Raw genomic sequence first — 23,393 nt, 5'->3', positions numbered from 1 at the left:
GTAAACGCAATGGAAACTGCTGTGGACCCGCAGCTGCAGAAATGCTGCGGTTCCGCGGTAAAACCCGCTATGAGTGCACATAGCCTAAGTGTCAGAAGTGCAGTATTCCCACTCAAGTGACCTCATCTTGGAAATGATCCCCCACTGGGAATTTATCTAGTGTAGTGATGATTTTGACTACATGTGTGCTTTCCAGAAACAAGCAGCAGTGGAGGTTGCTGAGTGAAAATTGGAAATCTGCCATTTTAGTGCCCCTGCATAGTAGTGCCCATACATACAGCTTGTGTTTCTGGAGCAATGGATCACGTAAATTAGGCGGACTCTCATCTCTACAGAAATACCAAACATGTGATGGGAAATGTGGTAGGGCTTACAAGGCAGAGGGGCATATGGATTTGTGAGCGCAGAATTTGATGGAATTCTTTTGAGGGGGCGAGTGTCACGTGGATAATGCGTCAGAAGATAACTGCAGCTGGTTACACAAACACCGGAGCGTATTCGATGTGCTTCTACCTTCCTTTTAGCAGAGCAGGTCTTCTCTGCTCTGTTAATGCAAAGGATAATTAGTTAATCAGTTCTGTTTATCTCCTGGAGCTATCTTCCTGAATTGTCTCAGCTGTTCTGAGTTTGACACTCCTCTCAGGTATATGCGCTAACCTTTTGCACTGGGGAATTGATGGTGATAGTTACAGCTTCCTGGATTGGTGGTGAAAGTTCTGAATTAGTATCAGTTGGTGTTGTTTACAGGAGATATCTGGAGGGAATTTGGTATTGTTTGTTTAGCCTAATCCTCTTTCCCATTTGGTTTGTCCCTCCTACTGTTCCCTTGACTTCCTTGACTATACACGAGTCACGGTACAGAAAGCAGGTAGGGGAGGGGGGCGACAGAGCAGTGGGTGCCAGGAGCCGGTGCACACATCATACTCACCTACCTGCGCGCCCTCTGTGCTGGCACTGCATCTCGTTCCGGCCGCTGGCACCTGCCTGCAGCTCTCCCTGTGCTCAGCGGTCACGTAGTACCGCTCATTAAGGTGATGAATATGGTCGTGTCTCCACTCCCATAGGGGTGGAGCGCATATTCATCACCTTAATGAGCGGCACCATGTGACCGCTGAGCACAGGAAGAGCTGCGGGCAGGCGCCAGCAGGCCGGAACAAGATGCAGTGCCAGCACCCAGGCTGAGCAGGTAGGGGAGTATGATGGTTTTTTTTTCAATAGGAGACATGCATACAGGAAAAGGGAATAAGGAGGCATGCTTACATGGACGGAACTGGGAAGCATGCATACAGGGGCGGGGACGGGGAGGCATTCATACCAGGACAGGGATGAGGGAGGCATGCATATAATAATAGGGACAGGGGAGGCATGCATACAATGACAGGGACAGGGGAGGCGAGGCATGCAGACAGGGATGGGGAGGCATTCATACCAGGACAGGGAATGGGGGAGGCTTTCATACAGGGACAGAAAAGGTGAGGCATGCATACAGGGACTGAACGGGGGAGGCATGCATACAGGGAAGGAACGGGAGAGGCATGCATACAGGGAAGGAACGGAGGAGGCATGCAGACAGGGGAAGGAATGGGGAGCCATTCATACCAGGACAGTGAAGAGGGAGGCATGCATAAAATGACAGGGAAAGCATGCAGACAGGGAGGCATTCATACCAGGACAGGGAAGGGGGAGCTATGCATAGCAGGACAGGAATGAGGGGACAATGCTTACCCGGCTTATACTCGAGTCAATAGGCTTACCCAGTTTTCTGTGGCAAAAGTAGGTGCCTCGGCTTATACTCGAGTATATACAGTAGTTTTTATTTAATATTTTAAAAAACTTTTTTACACTTTTGGCATGCTTCCACCGGGCGGCGCTCATAACAATCCGGGAATGACAACCATAGAGGTCTGCTGGACACCTTTGGTTGTCATGCCAACCCATCAGTGACTTGCGATCACGTGACGGGGTCACCAAGGGGCGAGATTTGTGGCGCGCTTGCCGAAAGCGCAAAATAAATGTCGCTGTCAGTTTGACTGCATGTAGAAAAGCCGTGGAGACACCATCACGTGTTTCTCAACGCAAGCAATGAATAGCCAGGTCTTTCACCGGGAAGGAACAACCACGGGAAGGGCAGCATCCAATAAAGGAAAACCACCTATGCCAAAACATGGTATCAATCCACAGACAGCTGTTTCGGGGTATTTGCCCCTCAGTGTGGAGTAGGAAACTGGCTATTAGGAGCAGTGCCTATGGGAAATATTTCCCATAAGGGATGGGGGCAGTGTTCTGGATCACTGCGTTGAGAAACACGTGATGGTGTCTCCGCGGTGTTGGATGTTTTGATCTCCCCGAGGTCATTCATCCTTATGTTTATAGCCTTTTCACTAGGCACTGCTCCTAATAGCCAGTTTCCTACTCCACACTGATGAGGGGCAAATACCCCGAAACAGCTGTCTGTGGATGGATACCATGTTTTGGCATAGGTGGTTTTCCTTTATTGGATGCTGCCCTTCCCGTGGTTGTTCCTTCCCGGTGAAAGACCTGGCTATTCATTGATTGCGTTGAGAAACACGTGATGGTGTCTCCGCGGTGTTCGATGTTTTGATCTCCCCGAGGTCATTCATCCTTATGTTTATAGCTGTCAGTTTGACAGCAGCATTTAACGGGTTAACAGCCGTGGGTGGATCGCGATTCCACCTGCGGCTGTCAGAGGCACATGTCATGTGTTCAAAACAGCTGACCTGTGCCAGGAAAGATGTAAGTTCAGCGCCGGAGCCCACATCAAAGGGAGGGAGTCCGACATCGGCGTACATTTACGCCCCATGTTGGAAAGGGGTTAAAGCTCTACGACAGCACCACAGGAGTACTTTACCTCACCTTAATAGGGACATGAAACACAAAGAGGTCAACAGCTCCTCCCACTTGCTCTTTCCAGTGTTATTAAAAAGGCTCACAAGAGTATAAATGCTTCAAATTATACTTATTATCACTCGATTCAAATAATGTAAGAAATAATTGAGCAAAGGGAGGGAATTAACTGTGCTGTCATGGTGGGTTATTAGAAACTAAATTACCGGTAAATCTAATTCTATTTTTCTCCAATAACCTCCCACGACAGCACCACAGAAGGAATACCAAAGGTTAACGTTTAGGGACGGACAATAGCTTGGAGAATTTTTCACCCAAAGGACAAATCTTTAACAGACGTTAAGTCAAGTCTGTAATGTTTGGAGAATATATGGACCTAGGACCAAGTAGCAGCTCTGCTCGATAGAAGCACTGGCTTTCTCAGCCCAGGAGACTGATACTGCCCTAGTGGAATGAGCCGTGAGTTTCTCCAGAGGCGAGAGATTCTGGATTTGATATGCTTTGATGATCGCTCTTTTGATCCAGTTGGCAACTGTGCTTTTGGAAGTCTTCTTCCCTTTATTCTGGCCATAATGCTGGATAACAGACTTTAGTCTTTTCTCTACATCTGTGTTTCTTGATGATAATGAAGGACCACTCTGGCAGAAGTAGGGGAGAATTATCTCTTGAGATCTGAGGAACTCTGACATGACTTTGGGGAGAAATGATGGATCAAGACAAAGAATGAGTCGGTCTTCTAGGATTCTCAATTATGGTTTGTTAACCGAGAGGGCCTGCAGTTCACCCACTCTTCTGTAGTGATCACTACAAGGAAGGCTGTCTTCAAGGACAGTCTTTCCAGCTTTATTGATGATAAGGGCTCAAATGGTGGAAGCACCAGCCCTTTAAGGACAATGTTAAAATCCCAGGAGGGAACTGGGTTGACCTGTTCACACAATGATGATCGGTCAATATAGGAACTCAATGTTGCCACCTGAACCTTGAGGGTACTGGGTTTGAGACCGTTTTCCAGGTCTTCTTGCAGAAAATCAAGGATTTGAGCGATGTTTGGGCGCACGCAATGATAAGAAAGTCTTCCATATTTTGTGATATATGGCCTTTATTACTGGCTTCCTACTTTTTTGAGAGTTCCAATGCCTCTGAGAGGCCCTTGCTTTTTAAAATTGGGAATTCAGAAGCCAGGCAGCCAGGTGTTGACTCTCGGGGTCTGAATGGTAAATTGGCCCCTGGTGAAGAAGGTTTCTGATTGGTGGAAGGATCAGGGGCCTATCTATACTCCGGTTGCTTAGAGTGCCAAACCAGCTTCTTTTCGGTGCAGAATGGTGCAGTTAGGATTACTTTAGCCCTTTCAGTTATTATTTTCTGCAGCGTCCTTGGTAAGATCAAAACTGGAGAAAAGGCATATGTCAGTCTGAATCTCCACTGGTGGGCAAACACGTCTACACCTAGGCAGATATTGTCTGGGCTCAAGGAGAAGTACTGACCTACTTTTGCATTCTGGTGTCCTGTGAAAATATCTACTTCTGGGCAATCTCACCTTGTCAATATTTGGAAGAATTCTGTATTTAGACTCTCTCTGCTGCTCAGGAAATCAGCCTGGATGTTGACTAATTCTTTTATATGGAAAGTTGATAGGGAGAGAAGGTGTTCTCCGGCCCAGGAGAATATTCTTGCCAAGATTGTCTTCACACCTTTGTGTATCGTGCTTCGCTGATGGCAGAGATGAGCAATCGTAGTTATGTTGTCTGAGTAGACCTTTACATTGGAGTCCCTGATCAGAGATGTTGATGATTTGAATACTTCATCCACCACCTTCAGTTCCCTGACACTGGAGGATTGCTGACTGATCTCTCTTGACCAGAGTCACTGGAAGGAGGTCTGGGAGACCATAGTTCCCCATCCTCTTTTGCAGGTGTCTACTTTTATGGTAAACAGAGGGTACTGGATCCAGGAAACTTCTCTTTATCCTGATGGCTCAGCCCAAGGAACCTAGAGAGGCTTTTACCTGAGCAAGTTTTGTGATTTTCTCATCCAAGGTTTCGGTTGACCCATCACAATTTGCAAGAACATAGGTCTGTAAGGCTCTGGTGTGTGCTTGGGCCCAAGTTACCGTTTGAATGCAAGTTGACATGGAGCCGAAGACTGACATAGCAAACCTCACCAATATCAATTTCTTGCTTCTAAGGACGCCTATCTATGATCTCAACTGGATGTTTTTCTTTGGGTAAGAAAGCGGTTTGTCTTTGAGAATCCAGTAAAACTCCTAGCAATGTTTTTGCTGTGAAGGGAAACACCTTTGATTTTTGGTGGTTCATCAGCCATCTCAGGGATGTTAGAATCAGGGTTGCTGTTTGTAGATGCACCTGAAGTAACAGTATAAAAGGGGGTCACGAGCAGGAAGTCGTCGACGTATGGTATTATGTTCACATTTTGTCCTCTGATGTAAGCCATGACTTCTTCCATAATTTTTGTGAAGATTTACGGCGCCAATGATATCCCGAATGGAAGAACATTAAACTGATAATCAACTGTCTTCCTTAGGCAACCGAGAACCTCAAGAACTTTGGTGAATGGGGATGTGATAATACGCATCTTACAAATAGATTATTGCCATGGAGAAGTCATGTCATGGGACTGGTCAATCTGATGGACTTCCATCTTGAACCTCTTGTATACAATGCAATGGTTCAGGGGTTTCAGGCTTATTATAATCTCCACTTGTTTTTTTATTTATAAGAAAAAGTTGGGAGTAGTGTCCTCTGCTATTTTCTACTTCCGAAACTAAGGAGATTAACCTCGTGGAGAGCAGGCTTTTTAGTTTGGATATTACAGCGCCCTGAAGTTTTGGAGAGGAGAGTTGGGTTGAGTTATCTTCACTTTCTGTGGGGAATAGAAAGAAAACTATTTGTACCCCTTCTTGGACTGATCTTAGGGTCCATGGGTTTGTGCACATCTTGTACCATTGAGCAAGGAATCCTGAAATACGACCCCTTTCTCTCTTAGCATCAAGGTATGTTTTGATGTTGACCTTGGGAGTGAAATACATTTCTGTCCCGCCCACCTTTTGGATAGCTCCACCTGCCCGACTTTCCTTTTCTTCTGTACTGAGGAGGTTGTTACCGAGAAGGCCAAAGGGATCTTTCCCTAGAGCTTCTAGGCTCAGGCAGGGATTTTTTATTATCGGAGGCCTTTTCTAACAGGTCGTCAAGAGCTGGTCCAAACATGTAGTCCTTTAAAGGGAATAGAACAAAGATTCATCTTTCAAGTCACATCACCGCTCTATGATTTTAACCAGAGTACACATCTCACAGAATTCAATAAAACTGACGATCTCGCTCTCGCTACCACCCTTACCCATTCAGCCGAAGTGCTTGCCAAAAATCCCATGGCTTTCTGTTGGAGAGGTAAAGGTGTTAGAATATCTTCTCTGAGAGTACCTGTAGAAAGATGTTCTAGTTGAATAAGCCAGTGGGATATTGATCATGCTATGCACATAAAATTGGCATTGGTATTAAGCAGAGCTACTGAAGTCTCCCAAGATTTTCTTAAAAGGCCCTCCATTTTGCATTTTAGGGGATCCTTCAGCTGGGAGGAATCGTCGAATGGCAAGGTTGTCTTTTTGGCCATTCGTACAACATGAATGTTTATTATCGGTACAGCGGACCAGCATTTTGCAGTTTCCTCGTCCACTGAAAACTTGTCTTAGTTTGGCGGGGGTGCTCAACCTGCTCTTCAGAGATTCCCATTCATCCAAGACTAGGTCCCCGATGTTCTTGTGTATGGGAAATACCAGTTTTTTCCTTGACCAGAGACCGACGAACAGCTCTTCTTGTACCATATAGGTAGGTTTCTCCTCTTCTACCGCCATAGTTCTCCTCACTCCCTTAGGGAGTTCCTCCATGTTTTCAGAAGAGAAATATAATTTCCCATCTTGGAGAGCTTCTGGGTGTAGGTTTACTTCGCCTTCCTCCAGAAGTTCCTCCGGTATGGACATCTCTTCTTGAGTGTCCGAGTTTCCTTCTTCTTTCTGGCTAATCTTCCAGAGGGATGCTGGGAGAAAGTGGTCGCTGAAAGAAAGGCCAAGGAAGATTGAAAGGACAGTCCACAAGGAAATCCAATCTCCTTCATTAAGGAAGGTTGCTCATCTTTGATGATCTTTTCAGTGCATTCTTGACATAGGGGTTTCCCCTTTGACATTAGTTTTTTTTGCACAAATTGCACATTTGCAGCTTGATGTCTTAGATTTGCTCCTTTGTGCAGGTTCCTTGTCCCTCTGAAAGAGAAGAGTGAAGGAATAAAGCTATCATACACCATACCTGCACCTTGGAGATGGACTCCCAATGCCACACTACTTACTTGGACTGGAACAACTCTGGGTTCTGCAGATGCAGAGCAGGAAGAACCTAAACCTTGGCTTACATGTTAATCAAAACAGGATTGGTCCTACCTTAGGGTGTCTTCTATGGGCAACCGGACCCAATGCCTTCCTCTTCATTACTCATAGTCATAGTTATTAAGGTTGAAGGAAGACTTTAAGTCCATCTAGTTCAACCCACAGCCTAACATGCCCTAACATGTTGATCCAGGGGGAGGCAAAAAAACCCCATGTGGTAAGAGTAAGCTCCACCATGGGGAAAAAAAATTCCTTCCCGACCCCATACACGGCAATCAGACTAGTTCCCTGGATCAACACCTTATCAAGGAATCTAATATATATACCCTGTAACATTATACTTTTCCAGAAAGGTATCCAGTCCCCTCTTAAATTTAAGTAATGAATCACTCATTACAACATCATAAGGCAGAGAGTTCCATAGTCTCACTGCTCTTACAGTAAAGAATCCGCGTCTGTTATTATGCTTAAACCTTTTTTCCTCCAGACGTAGAGGATGCCCCCTTGTCCCTGTCACCGGTCTATGATTAAAAAGATCATCAGAAAGGTCTTTGTACTGTCCCCTCATATATTTATACATTAACATAAGATCACCCCTTAGCCTTCGTTTTTCCAAACTAAATAGCCCCAAGTGTAATAACCTATCTTGGTATGGCAGACCCCCCAGTCCTCTAATAACCTTGGTCGCTCTTCTCTGCACCCGCTCCAGTTCAGCTATGTCTTTCTTATACACCGGAGACCAGAACTGTGCACAGTATTTTAAGTGTGGTCGCACTAGTGACTTGTATAGAGGTAAAATTATGTTCTCCTCATGAGCATCTATGCCTCTTTTAATGCATCCCATTATTTTATTTGCCTTTGTAGCAGCTGCCTGACACTGGCCACTGAATATGAGTGTCATCCACCCATACACCCAGGTCTTTCATTGACGGTTTTGCCCAGAATTTTAGAATTAAGCACATAGTTATACATCTTATTACTTCTACCCAAGTGCATGACCTTACATTTATCCCCATTAAAGCTCATTTGCCATTTATCAGCCCAAGCTTCTAGTTTACATAAATCATCCTGTAATATAAAATTGTCCTCCTCTGTATTGATTACCCTGCAGAGTTTAGTGTCATCTGCAAATATTGAAATTCTACTCTGAATGCCCCCTACAAGGTCATTAATAAATATGTTAAAAAGAAGAGGGCCCAATACTGACCCCTGTGGTACCCCACTACTAACCGCGACCCAGTCCGAGTGTGCTCCATTAATAACCACCCTTTGTTTCCTATCCCTGAGCCAGCTCTCAACCCACTTGCACATATTTTCCCCTATCCCCATTATTCTCATTTTATGTATCAACCTTTTATGTGGCACCGTATCAAAAGCTTTTGAAAAGTCCATATACACTACATCTACCGGGTTCCCTTGGTCCAGTCCGGAACTTACCTCTTCATAGAAGCTGATCAAATTAGTCTGACATGAACGGTCCCTAGTAAACCCGTGCTGATACTGGGTCATTAGGTTATTCCTCTTCAGATACTCCAGTATAGCATCCCTTAGAATGCCCTCCAGGATTTTACCCACAGTAGAGGTTAAGCTTACTGGCCTATAATTTCCAAGTTCAGCTTTTGTCCCCTTTTTGAATATTGGCACCACATTTGCTATACGCCAGTCCTGTGGTACAGACCCTGTTATTATGGACTCTTTAAAGATTAAAAATAATGGTCTATCAATGACTGTACTTAATTCCTGCAATACTCGGGGGAGTATCCCATCCGGGCCCGGAGATTTGTAAATTTTTGTGATTTTCAGACGCCGCCGTACTTCCTGCTGGGTTAAGCAGGCAACATTTAATTGGGAATTTTTATCACTAGTTATATTGGCTGCCATGGGATTTTCTTTTGTAAATACTGATGAAAAAAAGTCATTTAGCATATTGGCTTTTTCCTCATCCTCATCCACCATTTCACCCAGTCTATTTTTAAGGGGGCCAACACTATAATTTTTTAGTTTCTTACTATTTATGTAGTTAAAGAATATTTTGGGGTTATTTTTGCTCTCTCTGGCAATGAGTCTCTCTGTCTCAATCTTTGCTGCCTTGATTTGCTTTTTACAGAATTTATTTAATTTTTTGTATTTATTTAATGCCTCCTCACTACCTACTTCCTTTAATACTCTAAATGCTTTCTTTTTGTCACTTATTGCGCCCCTTACAGCTCTATTTAGCCATATTGGTTTCCTCCTATTTCTAGTATGTTTATTCCCATACGGTATATACTGTGCACAGGTCCTATCCAGGATGCTAATAAACGTCTCCCATTTTCTTTGTGTACTTTTATGTCTCAGGATATCGTCCCAGTTAATTGCACCAAGATCCTCTCTCATCCGTTGGAAATTTGCCCTCCTGAAGTTTACTGTCCTTGTCACCCCTCTACTACACATCTTATTAAAGGAGACATGAAAACTTATTATTTTGTGATCACTATTCCCCAAGTGACCCCCAACCCTTATATTTGATATGCGGTCTGGCCTGTTGGTTAATATTAGGTCTAGCAGTGCCTCCCTTCTTGTTGGGTCCTGAACCAGTTGTGAAAGGTAATTGTCTCTCATAGTTGTCAAAAACCGATTACCTTTACTGGAATTGCAGGTTTCTGTTCCCCAATCTATTTCAGGGTAGTTGAAGTCCCCCATAATAATGACTTCTCCTTGAGTCGCAGCTTCATCTATTTGCTTTACGAGGATATTCTCCATTGCTTCCATTATTTTTGGAGATTTATAACATACCCCTATCCGTAATTTATTATTTTTTCCCCCTCCCCTTATCTCCACCCACAGGGACTCTACATTTTCATTAGATTCACCTATATTATCACGCAGGATGGGTTTTAAGGTCGATTTTACATACAGACACACCCCACCCCCTCGCTTATCTGTACGGTCATTTCTGAAAAGGCTATAGCCCTGCAAGTTAACAGCCCAGTCATGGCTCTCATCCAGCCGTGTTTCAGATATCCCCACCATGTCATAATTATGTTCCAACAACATTAGTTCTAATTCTTCCATTTTGTTGGCGAGGCTTCTGGCTTTAGTATACATGCACTTGATGTTCCTCTCTGTACCTCTATTCTTTCTTAAATTACTAACTGTTCTAACCCCACCCCCCATGCCACCGCCACCCCCAACTTCCTTATTTGTGCCCAGGTCTCTATCTGCACTATCTTCCCCTCCTATAAAATGAATACCCTCCCCCCCAATCCCTAGTTTAAACACTCCTCCAACCTTCTAGCCATTTTCTCCCCCAGCACAGCTGCACCTTCCCCATTGAGGTGCAGCCCGTCCCTAGCGTAGAGCCTGTAGCCAACTGAGAAGTCGGCCCAGTTCTGCAGGAACCCAAACCCCTCCTTCCTACACCAATTCTTGAGCCACTTATTAACCTCCCTAATCTCCCGTTGCCTCTCTGGCGTGGCACGTGGTACAGGCAGTATTTCGGAAAATACCACGTTGGAGGTCCTTGCTTTCAGCTTGCAGCCTAATTCCCTGAAATCATCTTTAAGGACCTTCCACCTACCTCTAACTTTGTCATTTGTGCCAATGTGCACAATGACCGCTGGGTCCTCACCAGCCCCTCCCAGTAATCTGTCCACCCGATCAGCGATGTGTCGGACTCGAGCGCCAGGTAGGCAGCACACTGTTCGACGATCCCTGTCTTTGTGGCAGATTGCCCTATCTGCTCCCCTAATAGAGTCCCCCACTACCAGCACCTGTCTGGCCTGCCCTGCTCTCCTATTTCCCTCCTTACTGGAGCAGTCACTCCTCCGGCTTTCAGAGGACATGCCTGGCTGCAGCATTGCTACCCCTGTACTGGTACCCCCCTCATCTGCCAACTTAGCAAACTTATTGGGGTGAGCCAGATCAGGACTAGCCTCCCTGGCACTCTTCCCTCTACCCTGCTTTCTGAATGTTACCCAGCTACCTACTTCACTGTCCTGCAGCTCCATCCTACCATGCCCCTCCTCATCTATCCCACTGAGCGTCTGCTCTGTGAGCAGAAGACTCCTCTCCATATTGTCTATGGATCTCAGTGTTGCCAGCTGCACATTTATATCCAGAATCTGGGATTCCAAATGCACAACGTGCTCACATCTCGCACAGCAGTATGCACCCTCGACCGGCTGATCAAGGACTGCATACATGTGGCAAGATGTGCACTGGATGGCATTAACAATAGTAGAAGGACTCCTGGCCCCCAACATCTTGGTGTGAGAGTATGGAGGCCCATACAATCACAGGCGGTTCATTCCCACTGCCATTCGTCTTCCTGATGCATTTGCGTTGTTGCCTTCCAGTGTGCAACACAAAAACTGGAAGGGACGTCATAAAAAGATGCCCAGTGTCTCACGTCACTTCCGTCGACCGGGCCATGTCACATGCGCTCCAGCCCATGACAAGCCGGAGGTATCAGAGGAGTCCGATGTCCCACGCTTCACAGGTCGGGCGAAGATCACAAGGAGGGGGGAGGAGATGGGTTAGAGAGCTCAAAGAGGCCTCCAGCCTGAATAACCCCCCAGATGGTACTCGAAGACGCAGACTGGAAGGAGAGTCCTGAGTCCATCTAGAACAGTGTTTCTTAACTCCAGTCCTCAAGACCCACCAACAGGTCATGTTTTCAGGATTTCCATAGTATTGCACAGGTGATAATTTCATTACTTGCTCAAGCATTAATTCCATCACCTGGGCAATACTAAGGAAATCCTGAAAACATGACCTGTTGGTGGGTCATCACAATATGGACAGGAAAAAACGCTGGAGGGCGGATGTGAGAGAGGCAATTAGACTTCTTTGTGTTTCCTGTCCCTATTAGGGTGAGGCGACATCCTCCTGTGGTGCTGTTGAGGGGGGTTATTGGAAGAAAAAAAAATCTCAGAATCATTGGAATCAGCTGAAGCTTTCCAGAGTTATTAACCCAAAGTGACACTAGTCAGAATTGGAAAATTTGGCTTCTTCATGAAGGTGAAAACAGTCTCAGAGGTGAAGGGGTTAAAGTAACCATTTTGAGTTTTTTGCTGTGGCAATTTTTGGATATAATCAAGACAACAGTTAAACCCACCATTAAAATAGGAGCCATTTCACCAAAGCTTTCATGTCAGAATTCTAATATAAAGGCTTTGAAATGTGCAACTCTGAGTTGAGGGTCTTTCTAATAATGTGGATAAGCCCTCTAGGCGGAAAGTGAATGCCTGTAATGTTTTGGATGACATCTGATACTAAACCTTTTCATGATCTGAATCTCCTGACACCACCGCTCCTTGTTCTTTGAACTTAGTTCCAGTCGGCATGATTTGATGGCTATTAACTCTCCAGTGTCCTGAAGGAAGAAAAATACAATAAAAATTCTAATAATGCTAAAAGAAAGACAATAGCATTATGTATAACACAAATTCCAAATGCAGGGGAGCATATTAGTTATATGTTCTAATTCACTTTATAATCCTAACCTACATCTAAAAGTCAGCTATAAAAACAGATAAGGGCAGCGCTATACAGCCAATATACACCAGTAGTACACCTGCACAGATTCTCCTGACAGCTTACTTTAGGCTGTGCGCACACTATCGCGATAAAAACACATACATATGCATCCTATCATTTAGAATGCATTCTGCGAAAAAAAAGCATGCGGATTTCTTGCACAAAATACCCGGTTTTCTTCAGGAATTTTCTGCAAGAAATTCTTACGTGTGCACATACCCTTAAACTTTAAAGGGTTGTCCACTACGTGGAGTCCGCGACAATCCCTTTTAAAATGAAGTAGCCAGTTATAAAATAAAAACAACATACTCAGCTTGTGCACTGGCGCCAATCTAGCGATGTCAGGTCTCACATTGCTGGTGCAATACTGTTATGCCAGGTGAGCCCTACAGTGGCTGGCAGTGAGCTGCAACACTCTCTCTTCAAACTAATTGTAGACTGTATATCAAAATAAGGTAGCAATGGGTGGTAAACAGAATAACTTTTAACCCTTTCCTGACATGCGCCGTACATAAACTGCTCTGCGGGAGCTGCGTTCCAGCAAACCGAAGTACATGCACGGCGCCGCAATTGCGCAGGCTCACGGTGTGGGTGTCAGCTTTATGTGAGAGCTGACACCCTGCAGCAATGCACACGATCGGTGCTAGAACCGATCCCGGGCATTTAACCCCTCTGATGCTGCTGTCAATAGTGACAGTGACATTGAGGACCATCACATAAGGAGTGGGCTCCCTGTGTGGTTTCATCAGCAAAATACGATGCGATCGCGTTGTGTTGATGGTCTCCATGGTGACCGCGGGTCCTTCAGGGAAGATGTCCTGTGAGCGCCCATTAAGAGAAGGAGCTAACATGCCTCCTCCCCTGCCTGTCAGATGCTGCTTTGATGCTGTGGTAGCTATAAGCATGATGTGCCGCTTTGGGATGCGGTCAGCCTCACTGTGCACGTTATGAAGCTCCAGGGCTGGTGGCGTTCTATGACGCTTGGGAGTGCGGCACATCACGCTTATAGCTACCATTTCTTCCCTACCGCATTACACTGGCGACTGCATAGTTCATCAGAAGGGTAATCAGTCAGACTATATACATAGACTCACTACTCCAGTTATGAAATGCTCTGAGGAAGGTCCAAAACTGGACCGAAAACGTTCAGCAATAGATCTGTTTGTCAGGATGTGAAATAAATAGTCTTATCCTTCTTCATAAACCATTGAGTTGCCAAGTTTTTCTACACATTTGCTAATACGGGTTGGAGACCCTACTTGAGCACCTACATTCGTATTTTACAGAGTGCCGTGTATTTTTCATATAAAAATAAACTGTGTGCCATACCATTTTCAGGATTAAGGGTGTTCGGGCCAGTTTTAGATAATATACTAGAGAATGCCACTGGCAAGAAAAAAGGGTTTCCTGAGGAAAAAACTAGGAAATACTACCCCTTTCAGAGGACCCACCACTCCCAGAGGCAGGAATATCGGGGAAAAGGAAAGTAATCTGTGGAACCACCCCAAAGGGGGTAAGAGTACAGCCCCACCCTCGCAATTTGATTCCGATTCAGGGAACAGGAGGCAATAACGCCATACCTATAGGGGGTCGCCTCAGGGAATTCTCAGACTCATGGAGACTCATCTCCCAAAACCAGTGGGTAATAAACACCATTTCTCTGGGTTATACCTTAGAATTTGTCAGACCCCCCACCCCCCCAACAAGGTTTGTGGTTAAAGACCCCCTTTCCAGAACCATCACCTCCCCTATATGGGCGGATGTAAAGGACCTCTTAAAGGCAGGAGTAGTGGTCCCAGTTCCCCAATCGGAAGTGGGTCAGGGTCATTACTCAACTCTGTTCACAAAAAAAAAAAAAAAAAACACCATTGGGAGAAAGCCGTGCCATCATAAACTTGAAGCCCCTAAATCAGTGGATAACATACAAGAGGTTCAGAATGTAGTCTCTAAAGACCACCATTCCCCCTCAGACAAGAACGTGGTGATGTGCACAATAGACCTAAAGAGCGCATACTACCACGTTCCGATTCACCCTTGCTCTCAGAAGTACCTATGGTTTGCTCTAAAAATGAGAAACAAGTGCTACCACTTCCAGTTTTGCGCTCTTCCTTTCAGTCTTGCTTCGGCACCTCGGGTATTTACAAAGCTGGTCACAGAGATTGTGGCCTACCTGAGGCAGAAGGACGTGGTCATTGTCCCATACTTGGACAATTTTCAGCTGATATCCGGTTCAGAGACAGAACTAGAAGAGCAGCTCAGTCTAGTTATCTCTACCTTTGGAAGGTTTGGGTTGGATCATACACCGGGAAAAGTCAGACCTACTACCTGGAACCAGGAAGAAGTTTCTAGGGGTTATTCTGGATTCCAGGCAAAGAGTCTCGCCATTGCCAGAGGAGAAGCAAGAGGCGGAGAAGGAAAAGATCCAACTGCTCCTTCGAAATCGGGTTTCAGTAAGGATGGCAATTTGAGTCTTGGGAACACTAACAGCCTGCATATCGTGCCTTCGTTAGGGTCAGTTCCACACAAGGGGACTACAGTGAGATATCCTTTCATCTTTGGACAGGCGACAGATGTCCTTGGACAAAGATCAGTCTATCCCCGGCATTAAAATAGTCACTGAAATGGTGGACCGTTTCCAGGAACATCACTCAAGGAGTTCCTTGGATATTGTCGCCTTGTGTAATGATCGTCACAGATGCAAGCAGGGAAGGATGGGGAGCCCATATAGAAGGAAAATATTTCCAGGGAGTTTGGCCTCCAGACATCAAGATCCAGTCCTCAAACTTCAGAGAGTTACGTGCAGTTTTGGAAACCCTGAAGCGGAATCAGACCGGCTTGCAAGGTTGACATATAAAGATTATGTTGGACAATATGACAGCGGTCTCATTTCTTCGTCATCAAGGAAGCCCAAGACACCGGGCCCTTCAGGACGTGTCATCAAGGCTATTTGCCTGAGCAGAAAAAAAAAAAAAAAAGAGTCTGGTCTATATTAGCAGTTCATCTAGAAGGATCCAGGGACAAGATTGCCGATTACTTGAGCAGACGGAAAATCCAGTCCACCGAGAGGGAATTAAAGCGAACCTGTCACCCCCAAAATCGATGGTGAGGTATGCCCACCGGCATCAGGGGCTTATCTACAGCATTCTGTAATGTTGTTGTTGAGCTTACTTCACCATCGATTTTGGGGGGTGACAGGTTCCCTTTAAGAGGAGAGATATTCAGTTATCTTTGTTGTCAGTGGGGAACCCCCCATCTGGACCTCTTCTCGAACAGGAAGAACGCCAAAGTCTAAAGATTCTTCTCCTTCAATCCGGCAGACAACTCGGAATGTATCGATGTTTTAAACTACCGTATAAGACGACTGGGCGTATAAGACGACCCCCCAACTTTACCAGTTAAAATATAAAATCTTCTTAAAAGTCGGGGGTCTTCTTATACACCCTATGTCGTCTTATAGGGCCGGTGAATATGTGCCTTTTGGGGGGGGGGGGGGGGGGAGTGATCCTGATGACGAGGGGGCGTCTCACAGGAAAGTGAGTATCCCCCATTACCTTATCGTAGCGGTGCAGCGTGGGGGTCTCAGTGCTGGGAGTGGCGGCGGCGGCTGCTGTGCTCTGGTGCGGCGGCTGCTGTGCTCTGGTGCGGCGGCTGCTGTGCTCTGGTGCGGCGGCTCCTCTTCTGTGTGGGGCCTCTGTGCTGTGGGGTGGCGGTGGCGGCGGCATATCTTTATCCAGTTGGGGCTCCTCCGGCATCTCCTTAGCCCTGGAGGCCCCGCCGCAACTCCATCGGTGCAATGCAGCGGCCATTTTCCCGGAGGCAGCTCAATAGGTGCGATGCGGTGGCCTCCGGGAAAATGGCCGCTGCTCAGATTCAGATCTCGTCCCGAAATCTCGGGACACGAGATCTGAATCTGAGCAGCGGCCATTTTCCCGGAGGCCACCACATTGCACCGATGGAGTTGCGGCGGGGCCTCCAGGGCTAAGGAGATGCCGGAGGAGCCCCAACTGGATAAAGATATGCCGCCGCCACCGCCACCTCACAGCACAGAGGCCCCACACAGAAGAGGAGCCGCCGCACCAGAACACAGCAGCCGCCGCCGCTCCCAGCACTGACACCCCCACGCTGCACCGCTAGGATAAGGTAATGGGGATTACTCACTTTCCTGTGAGACGCCCCCTCGTCATCAGGATCACTCCCCCTCCCCACCCACCATATACACCGGCGTACAAGACGATTCCCGGCGTATAAGACGACCCCCGACTTTTAAGAAGATTTTCGGGGGTTAAAAAGTCGTCTTATACGCCGGAAAATACGGTAGGTATGGGAAGAAGAGCTCCTGTATGCCTTTCCCCCCCATTGACATGATCCCAAGAGTCCTCAGGAAGATCCAGGAGGAAGGGGCATTGGTGATGCATTGACTAAGATCGGGTACGATCGAAACGCGTCGCATGTACTCTGTACTTGGACTTTTGCGCTAAGGCAAGGACTGTTTGTACTACACCAATTTTTAATGGAGAAATAAAGCATTTGAATTTTATGGAGCTGGAACGCCTTCCTTACTTCGTTATGTATATCCATCTTAGTCCAAGATGATGTTCCGTGCACCTGCCTGGATTGGTGAGCTGGCTGTGGCTTCTTATAGCCTTTTCTTTTTGCACATTAAAACCAAGCACACCGAAGGTGTAGATAGCAGCCTTGAGTATTTTCTTTGATTTCCCCTTGGCATCTCACACATGGGTAGCACGTTTTTCTAGAGCCATCCAGAGATTTAGGGTATGTGCACACGTTGCGGATTTTGCTGCGCATCCGCAGCGGATTTGACACTGCGGATCTGCAGCTGTTTTCTATGCGTTGTACAGTACCATGTAAACTTATGTAAAACAAAATCCGCAGTGCACATGCTGCAGAAAAAACGCACGGAAACGCAGCAGTGTTTTTTCCGCAGCATGTCAATTCTTTGTGCGGATTCCACAGTGGTTTACACTTATAATAATTTTTATTTATATAGCGCCAACATATTCCGCAGCACTTTACAATTAGGCGGGGACATGTACAGACAAATTCAATACAAGTTAAGACAATTTAAACAGTGACATTAGGGGTGAGGTCCCTGCTCGCAAGCTTACAATCTACAAGGAAATGGGGGGGACACAATAGGTGAAAAGTGCTTGTTATTTCAGGTCTGGCAATTATAATAAATAGGGATTTTCATATAAAGCTGCATGATCTGGTCATCAGCCCGTGTGTTTTAAGTGCAATAGTCAAGTATCAAGTGCAGTTATCATGTGCATGGAGGGTGTGGAGACAGATGAATAGTAGGGTGCAGATTCAGAATAATGTTTGGAAGGAGGGAACAGGGCAAAGTTAGTTTACTGAGTAGTTGATGTGGTAGGCTTGTTTGAAGAGATGGGTTTTTAAAGCGCGCTTGAACAGGTCGGGACTAGGTATCAGTCTGATCGTCTGGGGAAGTGCATTCCAGAGAGCTGGCACAGCACGAGAGAAGTCTTAGGCCATGTGCACACGTTCAGGATTTTTAGCGTTTTTTTCGCGTTTTTTCGCTATAAAAACGTGATAAAAACGCGAAAAAAACGCTAACATATGCCTCCTATTATTTACAAGGTATTCCGCATTTTTTGTGCAAATGTTGCGATTTTTTCCGCGAAAAAATCGCATAGCGGAAAAAAAAGCAACATGTTCATTAAAAATGCGGAATTGCGGGGATTCCGCACACCTAGGGGTCCATTGATCTGCTTACTTCCCGCACGGGGCTGTGCCCACGATGCGGGAAGTAAGCAGATTATGTGCGGTTGGTACCCAGGGTGGAGGAGAGGAAACTCTCCTCCACGCACTGGGCACCATATAAGTGGTCAAAAAATAAGAAATAAAATAAAAAACAGTCCTATACTCACCCTCGATGTCCAGCGCAGTGTTCCCGCCTCTGTGCTGCACGCTGGCTGGTTCCTGTAGCTGGTGTGCGGAGAAGGACCTTGCCGAATGACGTCACTGTCCTGTGATTGGTCGAGACCGCTCACGTGACCGTGACGTCATGGAAGGCCCTGCGCGCACACATCAGCTATAGGAATGGACGCCGGTGAGGAGATCTGATGTCTGCGGGTGAGTATAAGCATTTTTTTTATTTTTTTTATTATTTTTAAACGTTCTATCTTTTACTATAGATGCTGCAAAAGCAGCATCTATAGTAACAAGTTGGTCACACTTGTCAAACGCTATGTTTGACAAGTGTGACCAACTTGTCAGTCAGTTTTCCAAGCGATGCTACAGATCGCTTGGAAAACTTTAGCATTCTGCAAGCTAATTACGCTTGCAGAATGTTAAAAAAACGCAAAAAAAACGGAAAAAAACTGCAAAAAAAAAAATGCGGATTTCTTGCAGAAAATTTCCGGTTTTCTTCAGGAAATTTCTGCAAGAAATCCTGAACGTGTGCACATACCCTTAGAGACGGAGGTGCGAGGTTCGGATTACAAGGGATGTTAGTCTTAGGTCATTTGTAGAACGTAGGGCACGTGTAGGGCGATAGACAGAGATGAGAGAGGAGATATAAGGCAGTGCAGAACTGTGGAGAGCTTTGTGGGTAAGAGAGATGAGTTTATACTGGACCCTGTAGCGAATGGGTAGCCAGTGTAATGACTGGCACAAGATTGCTCCTCCGCAGGTGTAAATCCGCAGGTGTAAAATCCACAGTGCGGTTTACCTGCGGATTTTGTAAAAACAGTGAAGAAAAATCCGCATACCAATCCGCAACGTGTGCACATAGCCTAAGGCCCTCAATAAGGAAATCAGTCCCTCCGTGGGATTTAAATCTAGTCCCCAACGCCCTATGCAGGCCCCCTTATGAGCCGGTAGTGAGTATAAACATTGCGAAGCTCACACTCAGGACAGTGTTTTTAATGACCATCACTTCAACTAAGAGATTTGAAGAAATTCAGGCTCTTTCAGTGCAGAACCCTTATATTCAGATCTTTGATGACTGTATAGTTTTAAGACTCAACCCCGTTTTTCTGCCAAAAGTAGTTTTTTTCTCGGAATTTAAATCAGGAGATATTTCCCTCCTTCTGCCAGTCCCCAAAAAACCTTAAAAAGAAATTCTTCCACACTTTGAATGTTAGGCAGGTGGTCATTCACTACCTGGAGGCCTCTCGTGAGTGGAGACAGGACACTAATCTGTTTGTCCAGTATGCGAGAAAGAATAAGGGGAAAAAGGCATCAAAGCCTACTTTAGCTAGATGGATAACAACCACCATCTCCTTAGCATACAAGGCTGAGAAATTGCCTGTTCCCGAGAGCCTCAGGGCCCATTCCACCACAGTGGTAACAACAACAACATGGGCGGAGAGGGCAGGGGCCTTGGTAGATCAAATTTGTAGAGCAGCTGGTATAGCTTAAACATTTTCTGTAAACTGTAAAATATAAACTAGATACGTTGGCAGGTAGCTAGATGGGCTTTGGCTGGTAGGTTCTGCAGGCAGTGGTCCCACCCTAGAGACGTCTTACTTTGGTATTCTCCATGGTGCTGTCAGGAGGGACATCCTGGAAAACGGGGATTAGATCTACCGTTAATATTGTTTCCAGGAGTCCATCTTGACAGCACTGGTAATTCCCTCCCTTGAATTTGTCATAATTAACTAGTACAGAATTTCAATAAACAACAATTGCATCCATCCTGGTGTGGTACTTGGAAAATCACTGGTGAGTGGGGGTGAAAGGGGTCTTTTTAACCTCTCGTGTGTTTCCTGTCTCTATAAGGACAACTTCCATGGTGCTGTCAGGAGGGACGTTCTGAAAGACTAGTTTTTGCAATAAAAAGCATCTTTTAGTGTGCGACAACAGCGAAACATAAAAAGTCAATATAAATCTGGTATTGCTATTATCACACCGACCGAGAGAATAAAGTGGTCTAATCGCTTATACCGCACGAGGAACGGCGTAAAAAATAAATAAAACCAATTCTTCAACTGCTGTTGATTTTTTCATTCTGCCTCCCAAGATCGCAGTAAGGTTCGGTGCACATTTACCCCGCACTTTACGCTGAGCGCTTACACCGAGGATTCCGTGTAAATCTCTGAAATACATGATTCAGACAGAAACCTCGGTGGAAATTGTGTTGTATTATATATTTTTTAATATGATTTCAACACTCCGGTCACACCATTCCACTGAAACTGCCCTAACTAAGGTCACCAATGACCTCTTAACCGCCAAGAGCAAGCGACATTACTCTGTCCTCCTCCTCGACCTGTCGGCTGCCCTTGACAGTGGACCATTCCCTATTATTGCAGACCCTCTCATCCCTTGGCATCCCAGACTTGGCCCTATCCTGGATCTCATCATACCCAACAGACCGGACATTCAGCGTCTCCCACTCACACACCACCTCCTCACCTCGCCCCCTATCTGTCGGAGTCCCACAAGGTTCAGTCCTAGGGCCCCTGCTCTTCTCCATTTACACCTTTGGCCTGGGACAGCTCATAGAAGTATAACCTCTATGCTGATGACACACAGATCTACATCTCTGGACCAGATATCACCTCACTACTAACCAGAATCCCTCAATGTCTATCTGCTATTTCATCCTTGTTCTCTGCTAGATTTCTGAAACTTAACATGGACAAAACAGAATTCATCATCTTTCCCCCATCTCACGCGTGACCCCCAACGAACCTATCCATCACAGTAAATGGCTGCCCACTCTCCCCAATCCCACAAGCTCACTGCCTCGGGGTAATCCTTGACGCTGATCTCTCCTTCAAACCACATATCCAAGCCCTTTCCACTTCCTGCCGACTTCAACTCAAAAATATTTCACAAATCCGTACATTCCTCAACCAAGAATCAGCAAAAACCCTAGTCCATGCCCTCATCATCTCTCGCCTTGACTACTGCAACCTCCTGCTCTGTGGCCTCCCCTCTAACACTCTCGCACCCCTCCAATCTATTCTAAACTCTGCTGCCCGACTAATCCACCTGTCCCCCCGCTATTCCCCGGCCTCTCCCCTCTGGGCAATGGGGAGCCAGTGAAGGGATTGACAGAGACTCCAGTACAAAACCCTAACCATGACGTACAAAGCCATCCACAACCTGTCTCCTCCTTACATCTGTGACCTCGGCTCCCGGTACTTTCCTACACGCAACCTCCGATCCTCACAAGATGATCTTCTCTACTCCCCTCTCATCTCCTCTTGCCACAATCATATACAAGATTTCTCTCGCGTATCATACCCAACTCTGGAACCCTCTACCACAACACATCAGACTCTCGCCTACCATCGAAACCTTCAAAAAGAGCCTGAAGACCCACCTCTTCCGACAAGCCTACAACCTGCAGTAACCACCGATCGACCAAATCGCTGCATGACCAGCTCTATCCTCGCCTACTGTATTCTCACCCATCCCTTGTAGATTGTGAGCCTTCGCGGGCAGGGCCCTCTCTCCTCCTTAACCAGTTATGACTTGTATTGTTTAAGACTATTGTACTTGTTTTTATTATGTACACCCCTCTTTACATGTAAAGAGCCATGGAATAAACGGCGCTATAACAATAAATAATAATAATAATAATAAAACTCCAATTAATTAATACGAACGATGGAGATATTGATTGGCTTTGCTATATATATATATATATATATATATATATATATATATATATATATATATATATATATATATATATATATATATATATATATATATACACACACACATACACAGTGCTTAAAAGTAGTATTCAACCCCCTGCAGATTTAGCAGGTTTAATAAGATGCAAATAAGTTAGAGCCTTCAAACGTCAAACAAGGGCAGGATTTATTAACAGATGCATAAATCTTACAAACCAAAAAGTTTTGTTGCTCAGTTAAATTTTTATAAATTTTAAACATAAAAGTGTGGGTCAATTATTATTCAACCCCTAGGTTTAATATTTTGTGGAATAACCTTTGTTTGCAATTACAGCTAATAATCGTCTTTTATAAGACCTGATCAGGCCGGCACAGGTCTCTGGAGTTATCTTGGCCCACTCCTCCATGCAGATCTTCTCCAAGTTATCTAGGTTCTTTGGGTGTCTCATGTGGACTTTAATCTTGAGCTCCTTCCACAAGTTTTCAATTGGGTTAAGGTCAGGAGACTGACTAGGCCACTGCAACACCTTGATTTTTTGCCTCTTGAACCAGGCCTTGGTTTTCTTAGCTGTGTGCTTTGGGTCGTTGTCTTGTTGGAAGATGAAATGACGACCCATCTTAAGATCCTTGATGGAGGAGCGGAGGTTCTTGGCCAAAATCTCCAGGTAGGCCGTGCTATCCATCTTCCCATGGATGCGGACCAGATGGCCAGGCCCCTTGGCTGAGAAACAGCCCCACAGCATGATGCTGCCACCACCATGCTTGACTGTAGGGATGGTATTCTTGGGGTCGTATGCAGTGCCATCCAGTCTCCAAACGTCACGTGTGTGGTTGGCACCAAAGATCTCGATCTTGGTCTCATCAGACCAGAGAACCTTGAACCAGTCAGTCTCAGAGTCCTCCAAGTGATCATGAGCAAACTGTAGACGAGCCTTGACATGACGCTTTGAAAGTAAAGGTACCTTACGGGCTCGTCTGGA

The 23,393-nt window shown here is 45.7% G+C and overlaps 1 protein-coding gene across 2 annotated transcripts in view; it reads right to left on the bottom strand.

The window, feature by feature from the left end:
* The window catches only part of CHUK (component of inhibitor of nuclear factor kappa B kinase complex), a 192,203-nt gene that overhangs the window by 139,443 nt on the left and 29,367 nt on the right, over positions 1-23,393 (bottom strand). Inside the window, exon 2 of one of the 2 annotated variants that reach the window (XM_077250778.1) lies at positions 12,520-12,614. The exons of the other annotated variant lie outside the window; for it this stretch is intronic. Within the exon in view, the coding sequence (XP_077106893.1) occupies positions 12,520-12,614 (95 nt within the window). The remainder of the gene's footprint in view (positions 1-12,519; positions 12,615-23,393) is intronic. 2 annotated transcript variants of the gene reach the window in all.

The sequence above is a fragment of the Ranitomeya variabilis genome, chromosome 4, assembly GCF_051348905.1.
Source record: "Ranitomeya variabilis isolate aRanVar5 chromosome 4, aRanVar5.hap1, whole genome shotgun sequence".
NCBI lineage: Eukaryota > Metazoa > Chordata > Amphibia > Anura > Dendrobatidae > Ranitomeya > Ranitomeya variabilis.
Note: the sequence above shows the minus strand (reverse complement) of the source record. Positions and strands in the feature narration are given on the sequence as shown.